The sequence below is a fragment of the Physella acuta genome, unplaced genomic scaffold (assembly GCF_028476545.2).
Source record: "Physella acuta isolate Inbredline_101_S28 unplaced genomic scaffold, ASM2847654v3 ptg000627l, whole genome shotgun sequence".
NCBI lineage: Eukaryota > Metazoa > Mollusca > Gastropoda > Physidae > Physella > Physella acuta.
Window position 1 is genome coordinate 336316 of NW_026732146.1, and position 22354 is coordinate 358669.

The 22354-nt window shown below is 34.4% G+C and overlaps 1 protein-coding gene and 2 long non-coding RNA genes across 3 annotated transcripts; 2 read left to right on the plus strand and 1 right to left on the minus strand.

Annotated features, from left to right (window-relative positions):
* Positions 1-4555: 4555 nt before the first annotated feature.
* Positions 4556-7178, minus strand: LOC131948172 (uncharacterized). Its single transcript, XR_009387984.1, has 4 exons — positions 7110-7178; positions 6494-6595; positions 4991-5047; positions 4556-4654 (listed from the first exon to the last, which is right to left on the minus strand). It is a non-coding gene; the product is annotated as an uncharacterized LOC131948172 (long non-coding RNA).
* A 635-nt stretch (positions 7179-7813) lies between these two features.
* LOC131948173 (uncharacterized) lies at positions 7814-9881 on the plus strand. The gene is made up of 3 exons (XR_009387985.1): positions 7814-8011; positions 8427-8498; positions 9786-9881. It is a non-coding gene; the product is annotated as an uncharacterized LOC131948173 (long non-coding RNA).
* A 9131-nt stretch (positions 9882-19012) lies between these two features.
* On the plus strand, positions 19013-22105 carry LOC131948161 (zinc metalloproteinase nas-13-like). Its single transcript, XM_059309692.1, has 3 exons — positions 19013-19452; positions 19740-19901; positions 20921-22105. The coding sequence occupies exons 1-3, from the start codon at positions 19393-19395 to the stop codon at positions 22103-22105; spliced, it is 1407 nt and encodes a 468-aa protein (XP_059165675.1). The 5' UTR covers positions 19013-19392.
* Positions 22106-22354: the final 249 nt, after the last annotated feature.

A 22354-nucleotide genomic window follows, 5' to 3' on the forward strand; every position in this document is an offset into this window, starting at 1 on the left:
TTCATGTCTTGAGTTGTGTATGAAAACGTTGTTGGTGTATAAATATATACCAGAAATAAGTGTGCAACTGTGTGAAGTTTGAAGCTTGAATGTAAACAAAACAAACTAAAGGGGCTTTCAAGATAAGAAAATAAAAATCGGAAAGGGGCCAAGACAAAGAGAGAGAGAGAGAGAGAGAGAGAGAGAGAGAGAGAGAGAGAGAGAGAGAGAAACAGAAAGAGAAAAATAGGAAAGAAGAGAAAGATGTGGGTCGTCGTAGTTTTGTTCAGTGTTTCTTCCAGACTTCTTTTTTCTTGGGGGGGGGGGGGGCACTTGAAATTTTCGGGGGGGGGGGATTCGGACTTTGTTAAAAGCGTATATGTTCTATATAATTCCATTTCGTTTCGGGGGGGGGGGGGTTGACCATCTTCGGAGGGGCTCCGCCCCCCCCCCAACCCCCAGAAGAGATGCCTGGAAGAAACTCTCGTTTAGTCGTTAAAGTTCATGGTTTTCCAAATCCCAGACAGAGGGTGCTCCATAACTGGGGACGGCGACCCATCCAGGTGAGAAAACTCCAAAATGACACAACTAGGGGTCGGCGTGGTCGAGTCGGTAAAGCTCATGGTTGCTAAACCGAAAAGTCTCGAGTTCGAACCCTCGGGCAGAAGAGGCTCGTTAGCTGGGGACAGCCACTCTTCTAGGAGAGACAACTCCAAAATAAAAACATCTGCTGCCTTATAGTTTGTTCTTGGTTGGACAAAGGCTATGGAAGCAAATCCAAAAAAAAAGCAGGCTGAAATCGGAGTCAATTGCCTCAATGGCGCATAACCAGTTGACACGTAACGCTTAATTGTGTTGGAGGCGTGGTCGAGTCGGCAACAAGCTCATGGTTGATAAATTCGAACAAAGTCACTGGCAGATAAATCTCGATCCCCTTCAACACTAATAATTAAGAACGAAGAAGAAGAAAGAAGACACAACTACTGCCTTGCACTTTGTTTTTGGTTGGAAAAAGACAATGGGAGAAATTCAAAAAAGAAAAGCAGGCTGAAATCGGAGTCATCCGACCATGTTGCAAAGCATGTAGACATGTAATACTTAAGAGTGTTAAAAGGGGTGGGCGTGGTCGAGCCGGTAAAGCTCATGGTTGCTAAACAGAAAAGTCTCGAGTTCGAACCCTCTGGCCCGTTAGCTGGGGACAGCCACTCTTCTAGGAGAGACAACTCCAAAATCAAACAACTGCTGCCTTGTAGTTTGTTCTTGGTTGACAAAGGCTATGGAAGCTGAAACCAGAGTCAGTAGTCTCAATGGCGCATAACCAGATGACACGTATACTTAATTGTGGCTGAGGGTATCCCTTCAAACACTAAAATTAAGAACGAAGAAGAAGAAGAAGAAGCAGAAGTATAGTGTTAAATATTATCCTCTTTTGACAAATATGTTTATGTATACCTAGCACGCACTTGACTATTTTTGTTAGAACAAACATTTGCTAAAATGCAAAAAGAAGTATACTACTAAACATCTATATATATATATATATATATATATATATATATATATATATATATATATATATATATATATATATATATATATATATATAATTCCCTTCTGGGAGACGCTAGAAAACAAGCTGTAAGCGCGCCTAGCAGTCCCCTCTCTTCCTCTATAGACATGTCTCTATTACTGTGGTTCACGCTATATGTTTACAAGCGTAGAGACGGGTTTAGTGACGGCTATTAGGGGCAGATAATTTAGTTTGAACTATTTTAAACGTAGGGGAGGTAACTAAGAGGAGCCTGCTTTCACGAGGAGGGGGGTTGGGGGGAAAGGGCTTTAGTGTTTTAATGCAAATATATTTTCAGTGGCAGCATTAGTACTGTCGAATTCATAAATTATGAATTACTGAAAAGTAGAAAAAACAACAACTAAATAGCGGCGTATGATACGCCACGGGTCGGCTCGTTTATAATATCGTATTTGCGGCAAATAATCTAATCTTTATCTAGGATGTCGGGATCTTTGTCCTAACTTCTAGTTAGATAAAATCAATAGTTAATTCTACTCATTGTTGTATTCAATTACAGAAGCTTTAGTGGTTTAGTTTGTGGATGAAGCATTACATTATAGTAGAATTGTAGTTTTTAATTTATCAATAGGTGTCTCTGTTCCTGGGGTGACAGCCGCGTAAAAAAGATGCACTAAGTTAATAAACACTGTGGTCATAGGTTCCCTGAGTTCACATGTGCCCGCACATTTTTTAGTAAATATATTGAGTAACTAGACAAGACTGAACAATTTAGTTATCTTATTTTAAACGAGCCGACCCGCGGCGTATCATACGCCGCTATTTAGTTGTTTTATTTTCTACTTTTCAGTAATTCATAATTTGTGAATTCGACAGTACCAATGCTTCCACTGAAAATATTTGCTTTAAAACACTAAAACCCTCCTTTCCCCCAACCCCAACCCCTACCCCCGCGACCCCCACCCACGTGAAAGCAGCCTCCACTTAGTTACTTCCCCTAAGTATAAAATAGTTTTAAACTAAATTATCTGCCCCTAAAAGCCGTCACTAAACCCGGCTCTACGATGTAAACATGTAGCGTGAACTACAGCTCACCAGACCATGTGGGTGTGTGGGTGGTTGCGATATGCCTAGAGAGGAAAAGAGGGGACTGTTATGATGCATGTTTGACTGGGGAAATCGGTGCGCATGATTGATGGTGCGGCCATTTAGTGAACGAGTGAATGTGTGACGCGATAAGATAGTGAAGTTTTAGGTTAGAGAGTTGGTTACTATGAGCTTGTGGGTGAGTTAGTCGAATCCTTAGCGTCGGTGTAAAAGGACGTGTGCTGGTTGGCATGACTCAAGTCGAGAGATGGGTTCTAGGAAGATAGATATATGTAGATACAAGAATAAAAGATTCTTACAAGAAGTACTTAGTTCCTCTTATTTCTAAACGTCGTTGATTTGTATGAACGTAAAAGAGCCATAGTGGTTCTCAAGGTTTAATACTCTCTCCCTGGTATTGGAGAGGAGTTAAATGGTAGCTGGCTGAGTCGAGTGACTCAAACCCTCTCACAGCAGCAATATAGTATAACAGGGACTGCTCGGCGCGCTTACAGCTTGTTTTCTAACGTCTCCCAGAAGAGAATTATATATATTGATGATGTTAAAAAACCCTGAAATTTTCAAGTTCTGGCAAAGATTCAAAGGAGAGAAGTAATATGTTGATTTGAAGCATGATATGCAGAAATTTGAATTCTTTTTTACCATTAATTTTGAACTCAAAGTAAACAGTGCATCTTGTGCTTTGCAATCAGTTGAAATAGACATATCTGTTGCTACACAATTTCTGTCAGACGCAATTTATAGGAAATTATCATTACCCCATTGAAATGTTCTTAGCTTTGTAAATGTTAGAAATAGAATTAGATAAACTGAACAGTGAAGATTCAGAATTAACTTTCAAGACTCACGTCGTTTTGTTGGGGTTTTTCAGTGTCTACGGCCATTGCCAAAATGGACACTTGCCCTAATGCGACTAATGCCCAAATGGACACTTGCTCGAATGCGACAAATGCACGAATGCGACAAATGCCAGAATACCTTAAAGCCATTTGTGTGCGTACGTGTTTATTAAGTAAACATATTAAATGAAGTAAGTAAAAAAATATATACTAGATAAGCTATTTTTTTTTAACGGCTTCTTTTATTGTTGTCCCATTCTTAAAAATTGAAGTTAAAAAATGAGAATATGGTGACGTAGCTACAAAAAAATCTAAATCTAAATTTGGAAATTCTTTGACGTTTTAAATTCTTCCGGCTTCGGAAAAAACTTAGTTTCACAATTTCGTTCTTGTTCCTGTGTGTCTGTGTACATAATAGCTTGAGTAATGTTTCGTTGTTGTTGACAAAACTCCAAATATAATTATTATTTCAAATCAGGTAGCCTTTATGTCAACATTTTTTTTTAAAGTCTTGTTTAATTTTCTTAAATACAAATGCGTGTGAGTATTCAAACAGCCTTTTTAAAACTTTGAAATCCACTGATGAGTTTCATTTATGTAATCTCTATGGGAACTTTCATGGGGTTACCAATACATTTGTTAAAACATTGATCAGATTTTAAGAAAACTATTCACTGTGCTTTAAAATGTTACGGATGACTTCTCATGATTGACTTGTGTTGGAGGCTGACACTCAAAAAAAGATTATATCCAGCGGCGTAACAAAAGCGGTGCGTGAGGTGCAGAAAGCGCCGGGAGCCACCATTTTGGGGTGACACCAAGGCAAAAAAGTTGCAAAATGTACAGACGAAAAATGCTTTTTTTGTAAAGAGAAATAGTTATTCAGGTACAAATCGACAATTATTACATTATGAAACGTGCTAACTCTTGAGAAAACAATGCTACATCCTCATTTATTATTAACAAACTATAGATAAACATCGTTACAATTACATCTGCAGTGATGAAACGTATTCACTTAGATGAACGCGTATGTGGTATATATTTAAATTAGAGGCCCATGTAAGCTCACACACACACACACACGTCCAAATCTACATATATATATATATATATATAGAATGAGATTTAACCGGGTTTTGGTTTTGGCGGCACCTTTTTTACACATCGCCGATAAGGAAAACTAGGGTGTGCTTGTCTGAAAAAATAGAACATGTATATATATATAGACACACACACATATATATATATATATATATATATATATATATATATATATATATATACATATATATATATACATATATATATATACATATATATATACATATATATATATATATATATATATATATATATATATATATGTGTGTGTGTGTGTGTGTGTGTGTGTGTGTGTGTGTGTGTGTGTGTGTGTTTAATAATATATCTATCAATCTTTACATCAAAATTTTCATGGAATTTATATATCGATATTTAATTATCTACCCATATTATAATATACTTCTTAATTTAGAATTTATAGCAAACATACACGCATTCATACTGTAAGCAACAACCGCTTAACTGGTCACAGAGAATGCCATCACACCTGTGAAAATGAAATTATCTATATGAATCATAATTTTAAAAAGTTTCCCATTCAAACCTGACGGTCTATGGGGCAAGTGAATTAGAGTTCACTTGTTTCTGTGACCTCGGCATATGAAGAGATAGTGTGTTCAGCACTATGCCCAGCCGCCTTTACTTTCCCTAACGTGACTTGAACCCGGATTCGAACTCGAGACTTACGGGTTAGCAGTCCAGCTCTCTACCGCTAGACCACTCCGTCCCATTATGAGTCATAATGCAATGCGTTATATAACGTGTTTATACATTAGAATAACACATTAAAATATGTGTGCATTATTTAGCTTAAAATTACTGATATGGTTATTGGAGTAGTATTCAAAATGAAATGTTTGTTTTTCCTTTTTATACGGATTTTTTTTTTAAATTGTTTTAAAATTCGTACCAAAAAAAATGTATTTGTTATGTGATGTATGTGTTCGATCCGTGATGCTTATCGCTTACATGACACTATATATTTGAAAATCGTCCTAGTTTGATACGAAGGGAACAAAACAGAGGCGTAGCGACCCCTCCCGGCGCCCGTGGACAAATTTTCAATTTGGCGCCCCCCCATATATTTTTTATATTTATAATTCAAAATTTTGGCGCCCCTAGGGTCGGCGCCCTGGGACATATGTACCCCCCTCGTCGCTACGACTCTGGAACAAAGCTCCGGCGTCGGAGATCTTATTTATTGGCACATGTGTTGTCAAAATAACTGCTTTCGGGAAGTTTTCGATACGCCCTGAATGTTAGCTCATGCTCAATGTTTTTGTTTTTTTTTGTTTCGAATGGGCATTTAGTTTTTTTTTTTTAATTTCTAAATCAACGGTTTGAAGTATTATACAAATAAATTGATATTTGGTGAAAATTCGAATTCTATATTATGCTCAGTTATACAAAGTATCGTTCCAATGTATTGCTTTGTTTATGCGTACTACAAACGCTTACCATAATCTGTTATTCTAATCTGATTACTATCTATGCAGAACTGGCAAAAAGCAACAAATTATTGCACTTTGTTCATAACTAGCAAACAAACCTTGGTAAATAAACTTAATCAAGCCCGCGAATATTTTAAAAGAATATCTTAAGTGAAGCTATACTTCTTAGATGTTGATCTGTTTTGTATAGTAGAGATAGACAAGACAGTTATTTATAAGGAAAGTATTCTAAATTATTTTACATGCTTTAACAAAAAATGCTATGAATATAGGTTATTCAGTCCCGTACAGCCTAAAAATGTAAGAAACTAATTTAAATAAAATGTCATATTCTTACTAGTGTAGGGCCTTAAATTTGGGACGTAGATGCCCAAGATAATTTTTATGATAAAAAACTTAGATTCTACTCCCGTTTTCGACCACATTAAAGCTTAATGAAATGCTTGAAAAGATTCAACTTATCCCAGTTAAATTATATTCACCTCGGCGTAGCTCTTTTCGCCGTAGTAGACGCTGCGACACCAACCATAAGAAGAAGAAATAGGAGCAAAATTTTCATTATTCAGTGGTCAAGTCTCTATCACCTTTGTTAAAGATAGAGACGATTTGTAATGTAAAAATTGATTTCATATGCTATTAATGAGCAGGCACCTGTAGCACGTCTGCTTTAGTCGCACGTAGTATAAACATGTATAAAAATGAATAATTATAATCATAAGGACAATATATCACAAAGTAAATATCTAAAATTTAAAATTTATTTAAAACAAAAAAAAAACATCTTCAGATCCTTTCATCAATGCGAAGAAATCGCATTGTAAACCGATAGACTAAGACACGAGTGTAGCCAATTTAATAAAATAGTTACTTATATATAGTTACTTATATATATATGTATACATATGAATACATATATATATATATATATATATATATATATATATATATATATATATATATATATATATATATATATATATATATATATATACATATGTATACATAATAATATGTATACATATATATATACATATGTATATGTATGTATATACATATGGGTGTGTATGTAAACAATAAATCATAAAAGTTTATTTTTACTTGCTCGGCTGAAGTTTTTCATGTGATCCTTATTATGCAATAGTGCATATATATATATATATATATATAGAATGAGATTTAACAAATTGCTAAAAAGTTAAATTGAGAAGTGCAGTGTGTTAAAATCTCATTCTTTAAAGATATAAACGATAAATAAACAGATGCTATTACTAACATTATATTCAACAACCTTGTATTAAATAGACATGGGTGAGTATTTTAAGCAGCGGAATTGCGTAGATCAGTTAGAGAATGGTCGAATAATTAGATTCAAATTCAAATTCAAATTCAAATTCAAATTCAAATTCAAATTCAAATTCAAATTCAAATTCAAATTCAAATTCAAATTCAAATTCAAATTCAAATTCAAATTCAAATTCAAATTCAAATTCAAATTCAAATTCAAATTCAAATTCAAATTCAAATTCAAATTCAAATTCAAATTCAAATTCAAATTCAAATTCAAATTCAAATTCAAATTCAAATTCAAATTCAAATTCAAATTCAAATTCAAATTCAAATTCAAATTCAAATTCAAATTCAAATTCAAATTCAAATTCAAATTCAAATTCAAATTCAAATTCAAATTCAAATTCAAATTCAATATATTAAATATTTTGTTTATAATAGCAACCACTATATCATACAAATAATGCGATCACTACAGCCGGGCTAAATAATAGATTTAACGTGACAGGTTAAGCAAATCGATGAGCAACATAAATAGAGTTGTAATAGTACTATAGCTTCTAGTACTCTGTTATTTTTTTTATTTTTTTGGTGACTTATTTTTACATTACCACTGTGAGAAGTTTCACCAGCAGTATAATGAAGGCTATGATTTTTTTTATACTTCTATTGAGTGCCAGCACTTGGGAATTAGTTAATGCAGTTTTACTCAAGTGAGTGTCATTATGTTATTATAATTAAATAAACCACAATAAATCGCCACATAAAAATCGTGGAAAAATATGTTCCATTTTTTTAAAAAACAGCTAAGAAACATTAATGAAACCTTTTATAAAAACTGCGAACGATTTCCTAAATACTCATAATTGTTGTATTTTCAGCATTGTATACGATGATGGCGATAATCTAAAATTACTCACTCTTTTACATTCGATAAAGCACTCAGATACACACATTCACACATACACACATGTATAAATATATGCATATAAATATATATATATATATATATATATATATATATATATATATATATATATATATATATATATATATATATATATATATATTGTATTTTGATACATTTTAATCTTTAATCGAAGATATTTTTTGCTTCATTTCTCCCAGGTGTTCAGATACCTATGAACCGTGCGATTCGACCAAGAAATGCTGCTTGAAATCTGATACTTGCAGGCAAAAGTTAAAAATTAATAAATTCTGATCATTTTACTTCTACTATAATATCAATAAAAATGATTCACAATTATTTAAAAAATTATATCGATAAATACGAAGAGGCAAAAATGAACGAATTAACAATATTCTATTAGATAGTTATTACGCAATATTACGAAACAGATTGTATTGAGATCTTAGTTATAATGTTCTATTCAGTTCTAAAACGATGTTGGACAAATTTGTTGATAAAAAGAAGTTGGATAAGGAAAAAGATCTTGAAATATTTAATGAATATACATATATATATATATATATATATATATATATATATATATATATATATATATATATATATATATATATATATATATATAAGTGTGTGTGTGCGTCTGTCTGGAAATATGGCTACATTCTACTTTTAGAAGAATGCATTGCTTAATTGAGAATATAAAGTGTGAAAACCATAAAAATAAACCGGGAGTGATCTCCCCTAAACTTTCTCGAATATTCTAATATAACACTACGGGGGATGTCAACTCGGAATATAGACATGATTTTTGTTTACTTAAACTTTTAAAAATAGAATAAAATCTAGTAGAAAAAAAAATTGCGCACCAAGCGAGCACCAAAACCAAATGTGCGTAATAGTGCGCAATATTATTAGTACTTTATAAATTTACATGCGTTTTTTGAGAAATCAGAAATAGCGTAAATTAGTACTTCCGGTCAACGGAAATTGCTCAAAATTTGATAAAAGGTAGAGAATTAGATCTTTTACTTACATGTGAAATTTCATTTATCTATCTGAATTAGTACTCAAGTTATAGGCTTTTGAAAAATTCAAAGTAGAAAAAGTACCACTTCCGGTTATCGGGAATCGCTCAAAAGTTGAGACGGATCTACGATTTTGATATAATACTTATATATGAAATTTCATCAACCTACCTGTAACGGTACTCAAGTAATCGTGTTTACACACAGACACACAGACACACAGACACACACACAGACATACGGACAAGATTGCAAAATTATGTTTTTCCGTATCAGTGAGGTGTAAAACGTCGAGATTTGTAAAAATCTCGATTTTTTTTTTGCACGATTACAATACTTTCTCTATACTACGTATATACGAGAAAGTAAAAATAATCAAAAATCGGTGTTAGAACAGTATGGTACTGAAGAAATATATATATATATATATATATATATATATATATATATATATATATATATATATATATATATATATTCAAATTATTTTGATAACTTAACAATTAATATGCATCTTTTTCTGTATACAATCAGATGGAGAAGTGCGGGACACGAGTGTGAACCAAACCATAAGTGATCGAAAGAGGAAATTGTAATTAAAACATTGTTTGAGTAAAGCATACAATATGATATGGCATGTGTGTCTGATTATGCTTATGGTTTTCTTACTTAACGTTGATTGAACTGAGTTGAATATTTTATTTATGATTGTTCATTCTAATCCGAACAATTAGTATTTCCTTATATATATATATATATATATATATATATATATATATATATATATATATATATATATATATATATATATATATATATATATATACAGAGAGGGCAAGAGAGAGAAAGATCATATACTTTTAATTGCGTAATTAATCTCCACTTTGCCCATAACTACGATTCGGTAATGGTTGAGAAATCTATACATAATTTGTTGTATGGAAATTAACTCCAGTTTTCAGATGTTTCTTTTTTCTCCTTCTTTGTTCTCAGTAGTAATTTTGGACTTGATTTCATCCAACACAATTATGTATAACGTGTCAACTTGTTATGCGCCATGTAGGCCGTTGACTTTGATTTTAGCTTTTGTCCATCCAATAACAAACTACAAGTCTTCAGTTGTTTTATTTTAGAGTTTCTTACTTAGATGGGTTGCTGTACCTACCATCTGCTCGATGGTTCGAACTCGAGACAATTCGGTTTAGCCACGTTAAGCTCTAACGACCCGACCCTGCCGACTCCTCAAACAATTCTAAATTCTGGGTTAAAATGAGGAGTTAGTTTATAGCTTAAAACCACCAAGTATTCAATACTATTCTTTTTAAACAAATGAACTTATCTAAATAATCAATGCAACTAATTTGTAGACTAGAAATATTTTACATTAAATTAACGGGATTCCCAATAAACATTAGCAATCATCATTTTTAATTAAATTAGCATAGAAATTTTACTGGCCTTACAACAGAATGAGGTGTTCATTCTAAAATCTCAACATTTATTTATGTTGTTTCATGAACGAAAGCCATAAACCATATTTACACTCGAAGAAAAAAAAATCCTAATACCTATCAAACTAACAATGTTGATTTTATGTTCAAACTATAAACACTCCCACATACCAGTGATAAAACTATAACCATCCTACATACTAGTGATAAAACTATAACCATCCTACATACTAGTGATAAAACTATAACCATCCTACATATTAGTGATAAAACTATAACCATCCTACATACTAGTGATAAAACTATAACCATCCTACATACTAGTGATAAAACTATAACCATCCTACATACTAGTGATAAAACTATAACCATCCTACATACTAGTGATAAAACTATAACCATCCTACATACTAGTGATAAAACTATAACCATCCTACATACTAGTGATAAAACTATAACCATCCTACATACTAGTGATAAAACTATAACCATCCTACCTACTAGTGATAAAACTATAACCATCCTACATACTAGGTGATAAAACTATAACCATCCTACATACTAGTGATAAAACCATAACCATCCTACATACTAGTGATAAAACCATAACCATCCTACATACTAGTGATAACACCATAACCATCTTACATACTAGTGATAAAACTATAACCATCCTACATACTAGTGATAAAACTATAACAATCCTACATACTAGTGATAAAGTGATTGGGGAATATTTTTTAACTATGGTACTGGGTACATACAGATAGACATAATTTACAATGACAGATAGTCAATTTTCAATCTAAATGTTCCGCGCACATCTCATTGCATTATACCTAAATTTGTCCATACCATAATTCGAATGGATTTATTGAAGATTAAGCCCATAAGGCTTAGCTAGCTGGATTTTGTAATTGAAAAAAAAACCCACGCGTAAATGGGTATATGCAACCTTATTAAGACTCCTCTAACCTACCATCTTATGTTCTATCACTAGGGCTTCACTAAACTACCACCGAATGTTTCACTAGGGCTTCACTATACTACCACCAAATGTTTCACTAGGGCTTCACTATACTACCACCGAATGTTCTATTACTAGAGATTCACTATACTACCACCGAATGTTCTATTACTAGGGCTTCACTAAACTACCATCGAATGTTTTACCAGGGTTTCACTAAACTATCACTATCATCGAATGTTCTATCACTAGGGCTTCATTAAACTACCATCAAATGTTTCACTAGGGATTCACTATACTACCACCGAATGTTCTATTACTAGAGATTCACTATACTACCACCGAATGTTCTATTACTAGGGCTTCACTAAACTACCATCGAATGTTTTATCAGGGTTTCACTAAACTATCACTATCATCGAATGTTCTATCACTAGGGCTTCATTAAACTACCATCAAATGTTTCACTAGGGATTCACTATACTACCACCGAATGTTCTATTACTAGAGATTCACTATACTACCACCGAATGTTCTATTACTAGGGCTTCACTAAACTACCATCGAATGTTTTACCAGGGTTTCACTAAACTACCACTATCATCGAATGTTCTATCAATAGGGCTTCACTATAGTACCACCGAATGTTTCACTAGGGCTTCACTATACTACCACCGTATGTTTCACTAGGGCTTCACTATACTACCATCGAATGTTTCACTAGGGCTTCACTATACTACCACCGAATGTTTCACTAGGGCTTCACTATACTACCACCGAATGTTTCACTAGGGCTTCACTATACTACCATCGAATGTTTCACTAGGGCTTCACTATACTACCACCGACTGTTTCACTAGGGCTTCACTATACTACCATCGAATGTTTACTAGGGCTTCACTATACTACCATCGAATGTTTCACTAGGGCTTCACTATACTACCACCGAATGTTTCACTAGGGCTTCACTGTACTACAACCGAATGTTGTATTACTAGGGATTCACTAAACTACCACCGAATGTTTCACTAGGGCTTCACTATACTACCACCGAATGTTTCACTAGGGCTTCACTATACTACCATCGAATGTTTCACTAGGGCTTCACTATACTACCATCGAATGTTTCACTAGGGCTTCACTATACTACCATCGAATGTTTCACTAGGGCTTCACTAAACAACCACCGAATGTTTCACTAGGGCTTCACTAAACAACCACCGAATGTTTCACTAGGGCTTCACTATACTACCACCGAATGTTCTATTACTAGGGATTCACTAAACTGCCATCGAATGTTTCACAAGGGCTTCACTAAACTACCATCGAATGTTTCACAATGGCTTTACTAGACTACCTTTAAATGTTTCACTAGGGCTTCACTAAACTACCACCATATGTTTGTATTACTTCATTAGGTCTTAACTGAGCTATAAACGAATGATCGCTAAACTACAATAGAATGTTCTAGTAAACTCATTACATGATCCTACGCAATTGAAGCAACATATGTGACCTAATTTAAAGCGGATTAAAACCTCGAGGGTTTTGTTCGCCCTATTCATCTGTTGAATGAAGTAAATGTAATGACCTACACACACCACATATCACTAAACTAGAACGCTGGGGTCAAATTACTTAACACCTACTTCATGTAATGCAAACGTATGTATGACAGTCATTCTAAGAGCAAAAAAATGCGAAAATCAAACACAATAAACGAACTGTCTTCCTTTTTAAATAAACCGGGAGTGATCTCCCCTAAACTTTCTCGAATATTCTTATATAAAATAACAGGGGATAGGAACTCGGGCTATAGACATGATTTTTAATCCATTTTAAATACTTAAAGTTTTAAAAATAGAATAAAATCGCGTAGACAAATTAATTGCACACCAAGTGAACGCGAAATAAAAAAGCGCATAATAGTGCGCAATATTATTAGTACTTTTAAAATTTACATTAGTTTTTTGAGAAAAAATTACTACTTCCAGTCAACGGAAATTACTCAAAATTTAACAGAAGGTAGAGAATTAGATCTTTTACTTACATGTGAAATTTCATTTATCTATCTGAAATAGTACTCAAGTTATAGGCTTTTGAAAATTCAAAGTAGAAAAAGTACCACTTCCGGTTATCGGAAATCGCTCAAAAGTTGATACGGATCTACGATTTTGATAAAATACTTATATATGAAATTTCATCAACCTAGCAGTAACGGTACTCAAGTTATCGTGTTTACACACGGACAGACAGACACACAGACACACACACACACACAGACATACGGACAAGATTGCAAAATTATGTTTTTCCGTATCAGTGAGGTGTAAAACGTCGAGATTTGTAAAAATCTCGATTTTTTTTTTTGCACGATTACAATACTTTCTCTATACTTCGTATATACGAGAAAGTAAAAAAAGTTAATAAAAAGTCTAGTGACAATTTAAGCGCAATTTCCTTATGTTATCCATAACAATTTTTAATTTTTAACTTTTTGTAAATATCATCCTATAAATATAAACTCCTACACGATGCTCAGTTTAAATCATCCTAGGCCTACACGATGCTCAGTTTAAATGTTCTTAATTATTTTTTTGTGACCGAACGAACGGATATTTTTGAAAACTTTCTTCGGCAATATTGGTCTAAATTATAGCAGGAATCGATTGATAAATGTTTCAAGTCGCTAAGTGGTCTGTTTGCCGAGATATGGAGCAAAAACTGCATTTTTTCGAGGTTTTTTGGCTTTTCCGGGAAATCCAGGAAGGAATTCCGGGAATTTTTTTGGCCCACAATCATCGTCGAAACTTGCTTAACATATTTGTTTTGGAACTAGTCCTCGATATTGCTTCGTTGAGGAGGAGATACGACTTAAAGCTGCGGACACACATCCATCCATCCATTCATTCATTCATCCATCCATCCAGAAATGACGAGTTAATAACCGCAATTGTCCGTGTGGAAATTGCGCTAAAAAGTGTTAACAAAATGAGAATATGCAAAAATGTATCTTGAATGTTAAATATAAGTCGTTTAGAATGTTTTGTATAATATAGTAATAATTGCGAAAATGTCATAATGTTGATTTTGTAAATTTGTTTGGTTGTATAAAAAATTGACACTAAAATTGCATTATATAAGTCCAACATATATCAGAATTTTTATATTAAAATAATAATAATAATATATAATTAAAATAATATATAAGAAAGCTTAAATAAAATTTGAGTTTTCTAAACAAATTATTACATCCTAACCTTGAACCACCAGAAATTCAAAACAGAAGCCATCTGCACTAGCAATTCTATATGGCTACAGGACATTACCGCCCCCGCCCTCTTTAATTACTCCCCGGGACATCCCCTCCCCCGTATTAACCCCCGGAGAAATTACCCCTGTCACTAAACCCGCCCCCTGTCAATTACCCCCTGGGGAATTACCCCCCCCCCCCCCATCCCCCAAGATAGAATCATAATTCTAACTAGCCCTAACCCTATCCCTAACCCTAACCCTAGCTGAACTTTATACTTTTACCAGTGTCCGCCCCCCCCCCCTGGAAAATGTAGACCGCCCCTCCCCCGAAAATATCAAGTGCCCCCCCCCCGGATAAAAAAGTCTGAAAGAAACACTGTGTCCAACTAGAGTCTGCAATAGAGGTGTAGCCCTAGTCTTTAGTTCTGCTGGGACTTCCCATAATTAAGTCAAAGTCAAGACAAAACGAAAGCAACATTTGCACAGTATGGAGTGGCGTCAATGAGGCCCGCGCCCCCGCACAGTCCATGTGGCGCCCCAGACAGTATGACAGTAACATGCCGTGGTAGTTAATATTGTTGTGATAGAAATACACTACTCAAATATTTGATACTGCTCGTTATTTTTTTATATAATGAAACCTACCTAAACAAGATTTTGTCGCAATGTATCGAAGTCAAAGAACAGCAATCGATCACTGGTTATACTAATGTATATTCAACGATGGCTTCCCTTTGACCTTATTCGCCAATTAAAAACAAAACACTCCATTTAATATGTATAGAACAATGACTTTGAAAAACACATTTTTTATTAAATGTTAGTTGCAAAACAAACTTCATTATACTTATGCAAAACTCGGCACAGTTTATATAATTAGATAATTACATTTCATTAGTAATTGTTTTTTCAAGTATTTTTAATAATATGAAATTGTTTAATAGATTCTGCACGTTTTCTTCCAAAAAATGAGACTTTAATTTATATATTCATTTTAATCACGTAGTAATAATAACTTACACCTTACGTACGAAAAATGTTTTAAAAATGTCTACATACTTTGGCAAATCTAGCACACGATTTTACACATTGATTAGATTTAGTGTAGTATTAGCTATTCAAATTTGTATTGTTTCGTATGTTTCTTGACCTCGTTATAAGAAAGGATAATGTGGTCAGCACTATGTCCAACCGCATTTACTTTCACTAACGTGAGTTAGGTACCCGTCAGAGCTCACCTGCCTCGAGGACGTTCTACTAACTTGAACCCGATTTCAAACAAGAGACTTTCGGGTTAGCAGTCTAGCGCTCTACCTCTAGACCACGCCGTCTAATAAGCAGGCCTTAGTGCTGACCACATTCGCCCTTCAAATGCCGAAATCACAGATACAAGTGAAAGATACAAAGTATTTCTTCCAGACATTATTCTTGGGGGGTGGGGGGACTCATTTGAAATGTTCAAGGGGAGGTGAACATTGATAAAAGTATCTATTGTGTATGTAAATTTTATTTAGTTCCGGGGGGGGGGGCAAGGGGAGACGTTTTTCGGGAGGGGTTTATCCCAACCCCCACCCCGAAGAGATGCCGTGAAGAATATCTGAATTTACATTCATTTCCCCATTGATCTCACAATCCGCAATGGTGACTACTTTTTTTTTAAAAAGTCTACGTCAAATAGCTATTTATAAATAAAATAAAATTTGATAAATCATTACAACATGCAAGAGAACAAAAATAACTATCTGAGTCAACAAATTACAATGACATTTCTTGTTCAATAAATAGTTCACCTAGTGACCTCCCTTACAACCACTTATATGGATGCATTCTGTCAAGCTTCACAAAGAGATGTGTTAACCTTACAATTGATTGTTGTATGTGTGCCACTGGGTCAGGTTCTATAAATAGTATTAAGTGACTTGGTAGAGGATCGTTGAAGTGCAAAATAAATAGTAGTTTACATATTACACCAGGGCTATAGTATATTATACCTTATATGTCTTGTACTTTTTTGTTCTAAATTGGCATACTTAAAGGTATTTCCTCCAACACAACAAAATATTACGTTTTAACTTAATATACCAATAAAAAAATTTAAAAAAAAAAGAAGAAATTTTTTTTTTACAGAAATAATGTGGGCCCGCAAGGTAGTTAAGCTCCATATATGATTTTGTAAACTAATAAAACTATTAATTTAAGAATTTTTAAAACCCTGAATTTCATGTTTATTTTTATTTCTCTATACCGAGATTTTAATTTTAAAAAATACAGTCATACACAGTCATACAGTCATACACAGTCATACACAGTCATACAGTCATACACAGTTATACAGTCATACACAGTCATACACAGTCATACACAGTTATACAGTCACACACAGCCATACACAGTCATACACAGTCATACACAGTCATACACGGTCATACACATTCATACACAGTCATACAGTCATACACAGTCATACAGTCATATACAGTCATACACAGTCATACACAGCCATACACAGTCATACACAGTCATACACAGTCATACACAGTCATACACAGTCATACACGGTCATACACAGTCATAGACGGTCATACACGGTCATACACAGTCATAGACAGTATAACACAGTCATACACAGTCATACACAGTCATACACAGTCATACACAGTTATACAGTCATACACAGCCATACACAGTCATACACAGTCATACACAGTCATACACGGTCATACACATTCATACACAGTCATACAGTCATACACAGTCATACAGTCATATACAGTCATACACAGTCATACACAGCCATACAGTCATATACAGTCATACACAGTCATACACAGTCATACACAGTCATACACAGTCACACACAGTCATACAGTCATACACAGTCATACACAGTCATACACAGTCATACACAGTCATACACAGTCATACACAGTCATACACAGTCATACACAGTCATACACAGTCATACACAGTCATACACAGTCATACACAGTCATACACAGTCATACACAGTCATACACAGTCATACATAGTCATACACAGTCATACACAGTCATACACAGTCATACATAGATAGACACAGTCATACACAGTCATACATAGATAGCCACAGTCATACACAGTCATACATAGATAGCCACAGTCATACACAGTCATACACAGTCATACACAGTCATACACAGTCATACACAGTCATACACAGTCATACACAGTCATACACAGTCATACACAGTCATACACAGTCATACACAGTCATACACAGTCATACACAGTCATACACAGTCATACACATATAGCCACAGAACTGTATTAGACTAAGAGGCGGAACGACCCATCCCGGCGCCCTGGGCAGCCGCCTCACCCGCCCTCCTTTAGCTACGCCACTGGTTATATTCCTGGCCTACAGGTAGACAAACCTTGACACAATAGAAAAATAGGTCTACGACAAATTTCCGAAAGACACTTGCCCGAATGGCGTTTGCATGAAGGCCGATTTCCCGAATGGGCACTTTCCCGAATGCGACAAATACTCGAATGGACACTTGCCCGAATGCGACAAATGCCAAATAAAACCCAAAAATATTTCCATTTTAAACAAACTTTCTGAAACAAGACATAATCATACTGGGTTTTTTTAGCAAACGTCATGAAGACCTGACAAGCTATCATAACTTTCAATGTCGAAAATTCAAAATCAAGGAAACGAGCAACAAAGAACAGACTAATTCAATTTAAAATAAAACAAGAATGATTTTTTAATTTCTTACCAAATATGTCAAAACAGGGTTATCTATTATTAGTGTTGCGGTATAAAAGACACTCATCAATCAAAATTTGACATTTTAAACGCTCCATGTGACATGAAACATGCTGATGCTCTTTTACCATATTTGTAAAAAGGACAAATTATTTATAATTATTACGCCATTTGTGACACATCAACTTTGAGGGCATTCGGCTGTGATGAGTCACTGAGTGACTTGTGTATCACTTCACACCGTGAACCCGGATATTCTTACACTGGTGAGCAGCAAGTCTATATAACTAGCGGTGTCTTCCATCCAGCGTTAAACTTCCAAGTAGCAGTTATATTACATCGCTAGCCACACTTAGATTGAGTTAACTTGTTAGTTAAATCCTGGTCGTTATTTTTTGTCAGTTAGTTACACTTGAATTTGTCATTGAAATCCTAGTTGTTTTAAATTGTCAGAGACATATGCGTTTTGTAGAATTTTCAGTGACATGAGTTTTGTAGAATTGTCACTGACATGAGTTTTGTAGATTTGTCAGTGACACATGCGCTGTTTTAATAATAATTGACATCTGTGTTTTATAAAGCTGACACTGTCCTCAGTAATGCATATCATCTTTAGATAATCTACGCAGTTGTTTCAATAAATCGAAATACCTTCTGAAGCTAAAATAACGTGTCCATTATAATTTGAGCATAAAATAAAATACATCTTTTACAATGAGTGTTGGAAGACAAATTCAATTCTTACATCCGCAAGTTGTTTCATTGTTTTTGCTGGTGAGTATGCACATGTAATATGTTTAAAACCAATTTCTCTCGTTCACTTACGTTGTTAGTTAAAGATTCTTATATACGTTTTTTAGAGATGTGTGACGACTCCCAGTTTGTTCTAAGATTATTATGCCTGTTTGGGTTAGCTTTCTTCTTTGTGGACTATAATATGTGTTTTTTAAATCTATTTTACTTAACAAAATACGGTTTACGATGAACAGGTCATGACAAGGACTATAATATGTGTTTTTTAAATATATTTTACTTAACAAAATACGGTTTACGATGAACAGGTCATGACGCACACCTGTCCAGCAAGTAGTTCAACACTTGATGAAATCATAGCCGGAGCCTCGGTCTCAATGGACAGTTTGATGATGCAGGACATTGACTCTCCAACACGACTTCAAGAGCTGGACATGGTGCTGACACTTGACCAATGGAGAGCTCTTCAAGTGAGTTCTATCTTTAATAGCATCTTTTTAGCGCAATTTCCATTCTGGAGAATTGCGTTTATTAACTCGTCTTTTCTGGGAATGGATGGATGGATGTGTGTTCACAGCTTTAAGTCGTATCTCCTCCTCAACGAAGCAATATCGAGGACTAGTTCCAAAAGCAATTTCGTTAAGCAAGTTCCGAGGATGATAGTGGGCCAAAAAAATTCCCGGAATTCCTTCCTGGATTTCACGGAAAAGCCAAAATAACCTCAAAAAATGCAGTTTTTGGCCCATATCTCGGCAACCAGACCACTTAGCGACTTAAAACATGTACCAATCTATTTCTGCCATAATTTAGAACAATATTGCCGAAGAAAGTTTTCAAAAATATCCTTTCGTTCGGTCACAAATTTTAAAATTACATAAACACCTACAAACCGATCGTTCTCCTAGCTTGAACGCACCCCAGCATTATACGTCAGAGCTATTTTTAGATAACATAAGGAAATTGCGCTTAAATTGTCACTAGACTTTTTAATTCACTTGTTTTTTGGTATTTTATAGGAAGTAAATTTTAAATATATATATTTTGAAAAATATTTTTTTATTTAAAAAATAAATATTTTTCGTGTGAAGAGGATATATTGACATAATTTTGTTGCCATTGTGTGAATCACAATTGATACACTTTATGCATCAGTGTCTTCAGTTTTTTTGTTTTGATTTCATAGCTCTTGAATACCATCTGACAGTGAGAGTATAAAATATTATTCAAATATTATTTTACTAGACAACTTTTCATAGATCGATTCTTTGAATATATCACTCAAAATATTTATTTAAAGTTGTATTGTGTTGAATTTTATAGTGGTTTTTATTTATTTATTTATTTATTTATTCAAATATTATTTTACAATACAACTTTCCGTACTTCTATTCTTTGAATGTAGCAAACAATATATTTATCCATGGTTGTATTGTGGGGAATTTAGTATTTTTTATATATTTATTTATTCGTCTTTATTGTTATCTAAAAGGTAATCGACACATCTTCCAAAGGCGACGGATATTTCAGAAAGAAAAGAAAAGCGATAAACAATCCGGCGCTTCGTTGGAAGAACAATCTCATCCCTTACAAAATAACCGGAGCGTTCAGTTACAATGATAGAGAGGAGATCATGGGCGCCATTGAAGAGTGGTCGAACTATACCTGTATCCAGTTTCGTCAAGCACAAAGAGAGGACCGTAACTTCGTTTCGTTTGAAAACGGGAACGGCTGTTATTCAAGCATAGGCATGGTCGGCGGTTCTCAAACTATAGGGCTGGCGAAGTTGTGTAGGAGTAAAGGGGTTATCATACACGAGATAGGGCATGCGGTGGGGTTTTTCCACGAGCAGAACCGCCCGGATCGGGACGACTATGTGCGGATAAGAACCGAGAACGTCGATTCAGGTCTGTTGTACAACTTTCAGAAGTACCCGTCGTCGGCCGTGTCAACAATGGGCGTCCCGTACGATTACAACAGTGTTATGCATTACGGGAGATCGTCCTTCACCTTAAATGGGGAGGACACCATTCAAACCCTTAACCCCGCCTACCAGGATGTAATAGGCAACAGAAAAGGGTTGAGTTTTTATGATATTAAATTAGCGAATTTAATGTACGAATGTAAAAATAGATGTTCATCAAATGTACAATGCCCTAACCATGGGTTTCTGGGTAAAGACTGCAGATGTTGGTGTGAGGGTTCGCCTGTTAAACTCTGCGAAAACTCTAAGCCACGAATAATAACAACAAAACCAACTACAAAAACGACCAAAAGTCCAGTAACGAAAACTACTCCTACAGCTTCAAACTGTGTTGATATAAACGAGTACTGCCGTTCCTGGGAAAAAGAAGGATATTGTAGCAGCAATAGTTACGTCAAATCGTATTGTAAAAAATCTTGCCGTTCGTGTCAACCTATAACCAGTGAGCCAAAAAAAGTATGCAAAGACAACTTCCTGAGCTGCTCAAAGTGGAAGGTCAAAGGTTACTGTAGCAAGTACAAGGCGGTCAAACTAAACTGCGCTCAGACATGCAACACTTGCAGAAGTCTCGTAAAAAGTAACGTTGATGAATTAACTACGAAGCCCTCGAACAATGCTCATACACATTCCCTCCATTTCTCGTGGATTTTCGTTCTGGTTGTGAAGACATGTATGACGACTTTTGTTATTTAATTTATGATTTAATTGCCACTATAAAAATAATAACAAATTCCAAATCTTGGTTTAACAACTTAAAATACTTAATTTTTAACAAATGAAATCTCAATTACATTTAAAGCTATTACTTTGATAAAAAAAATCGATATTTAAAAATGTTAGTAGCTTTCTTATTTGATTTTGTTTTACAATTTTTCATTTTATTTATTAGAAATCATTTGATACATATTCTGTTGAACAAGTTGTTGTTATTAGCAATCATTC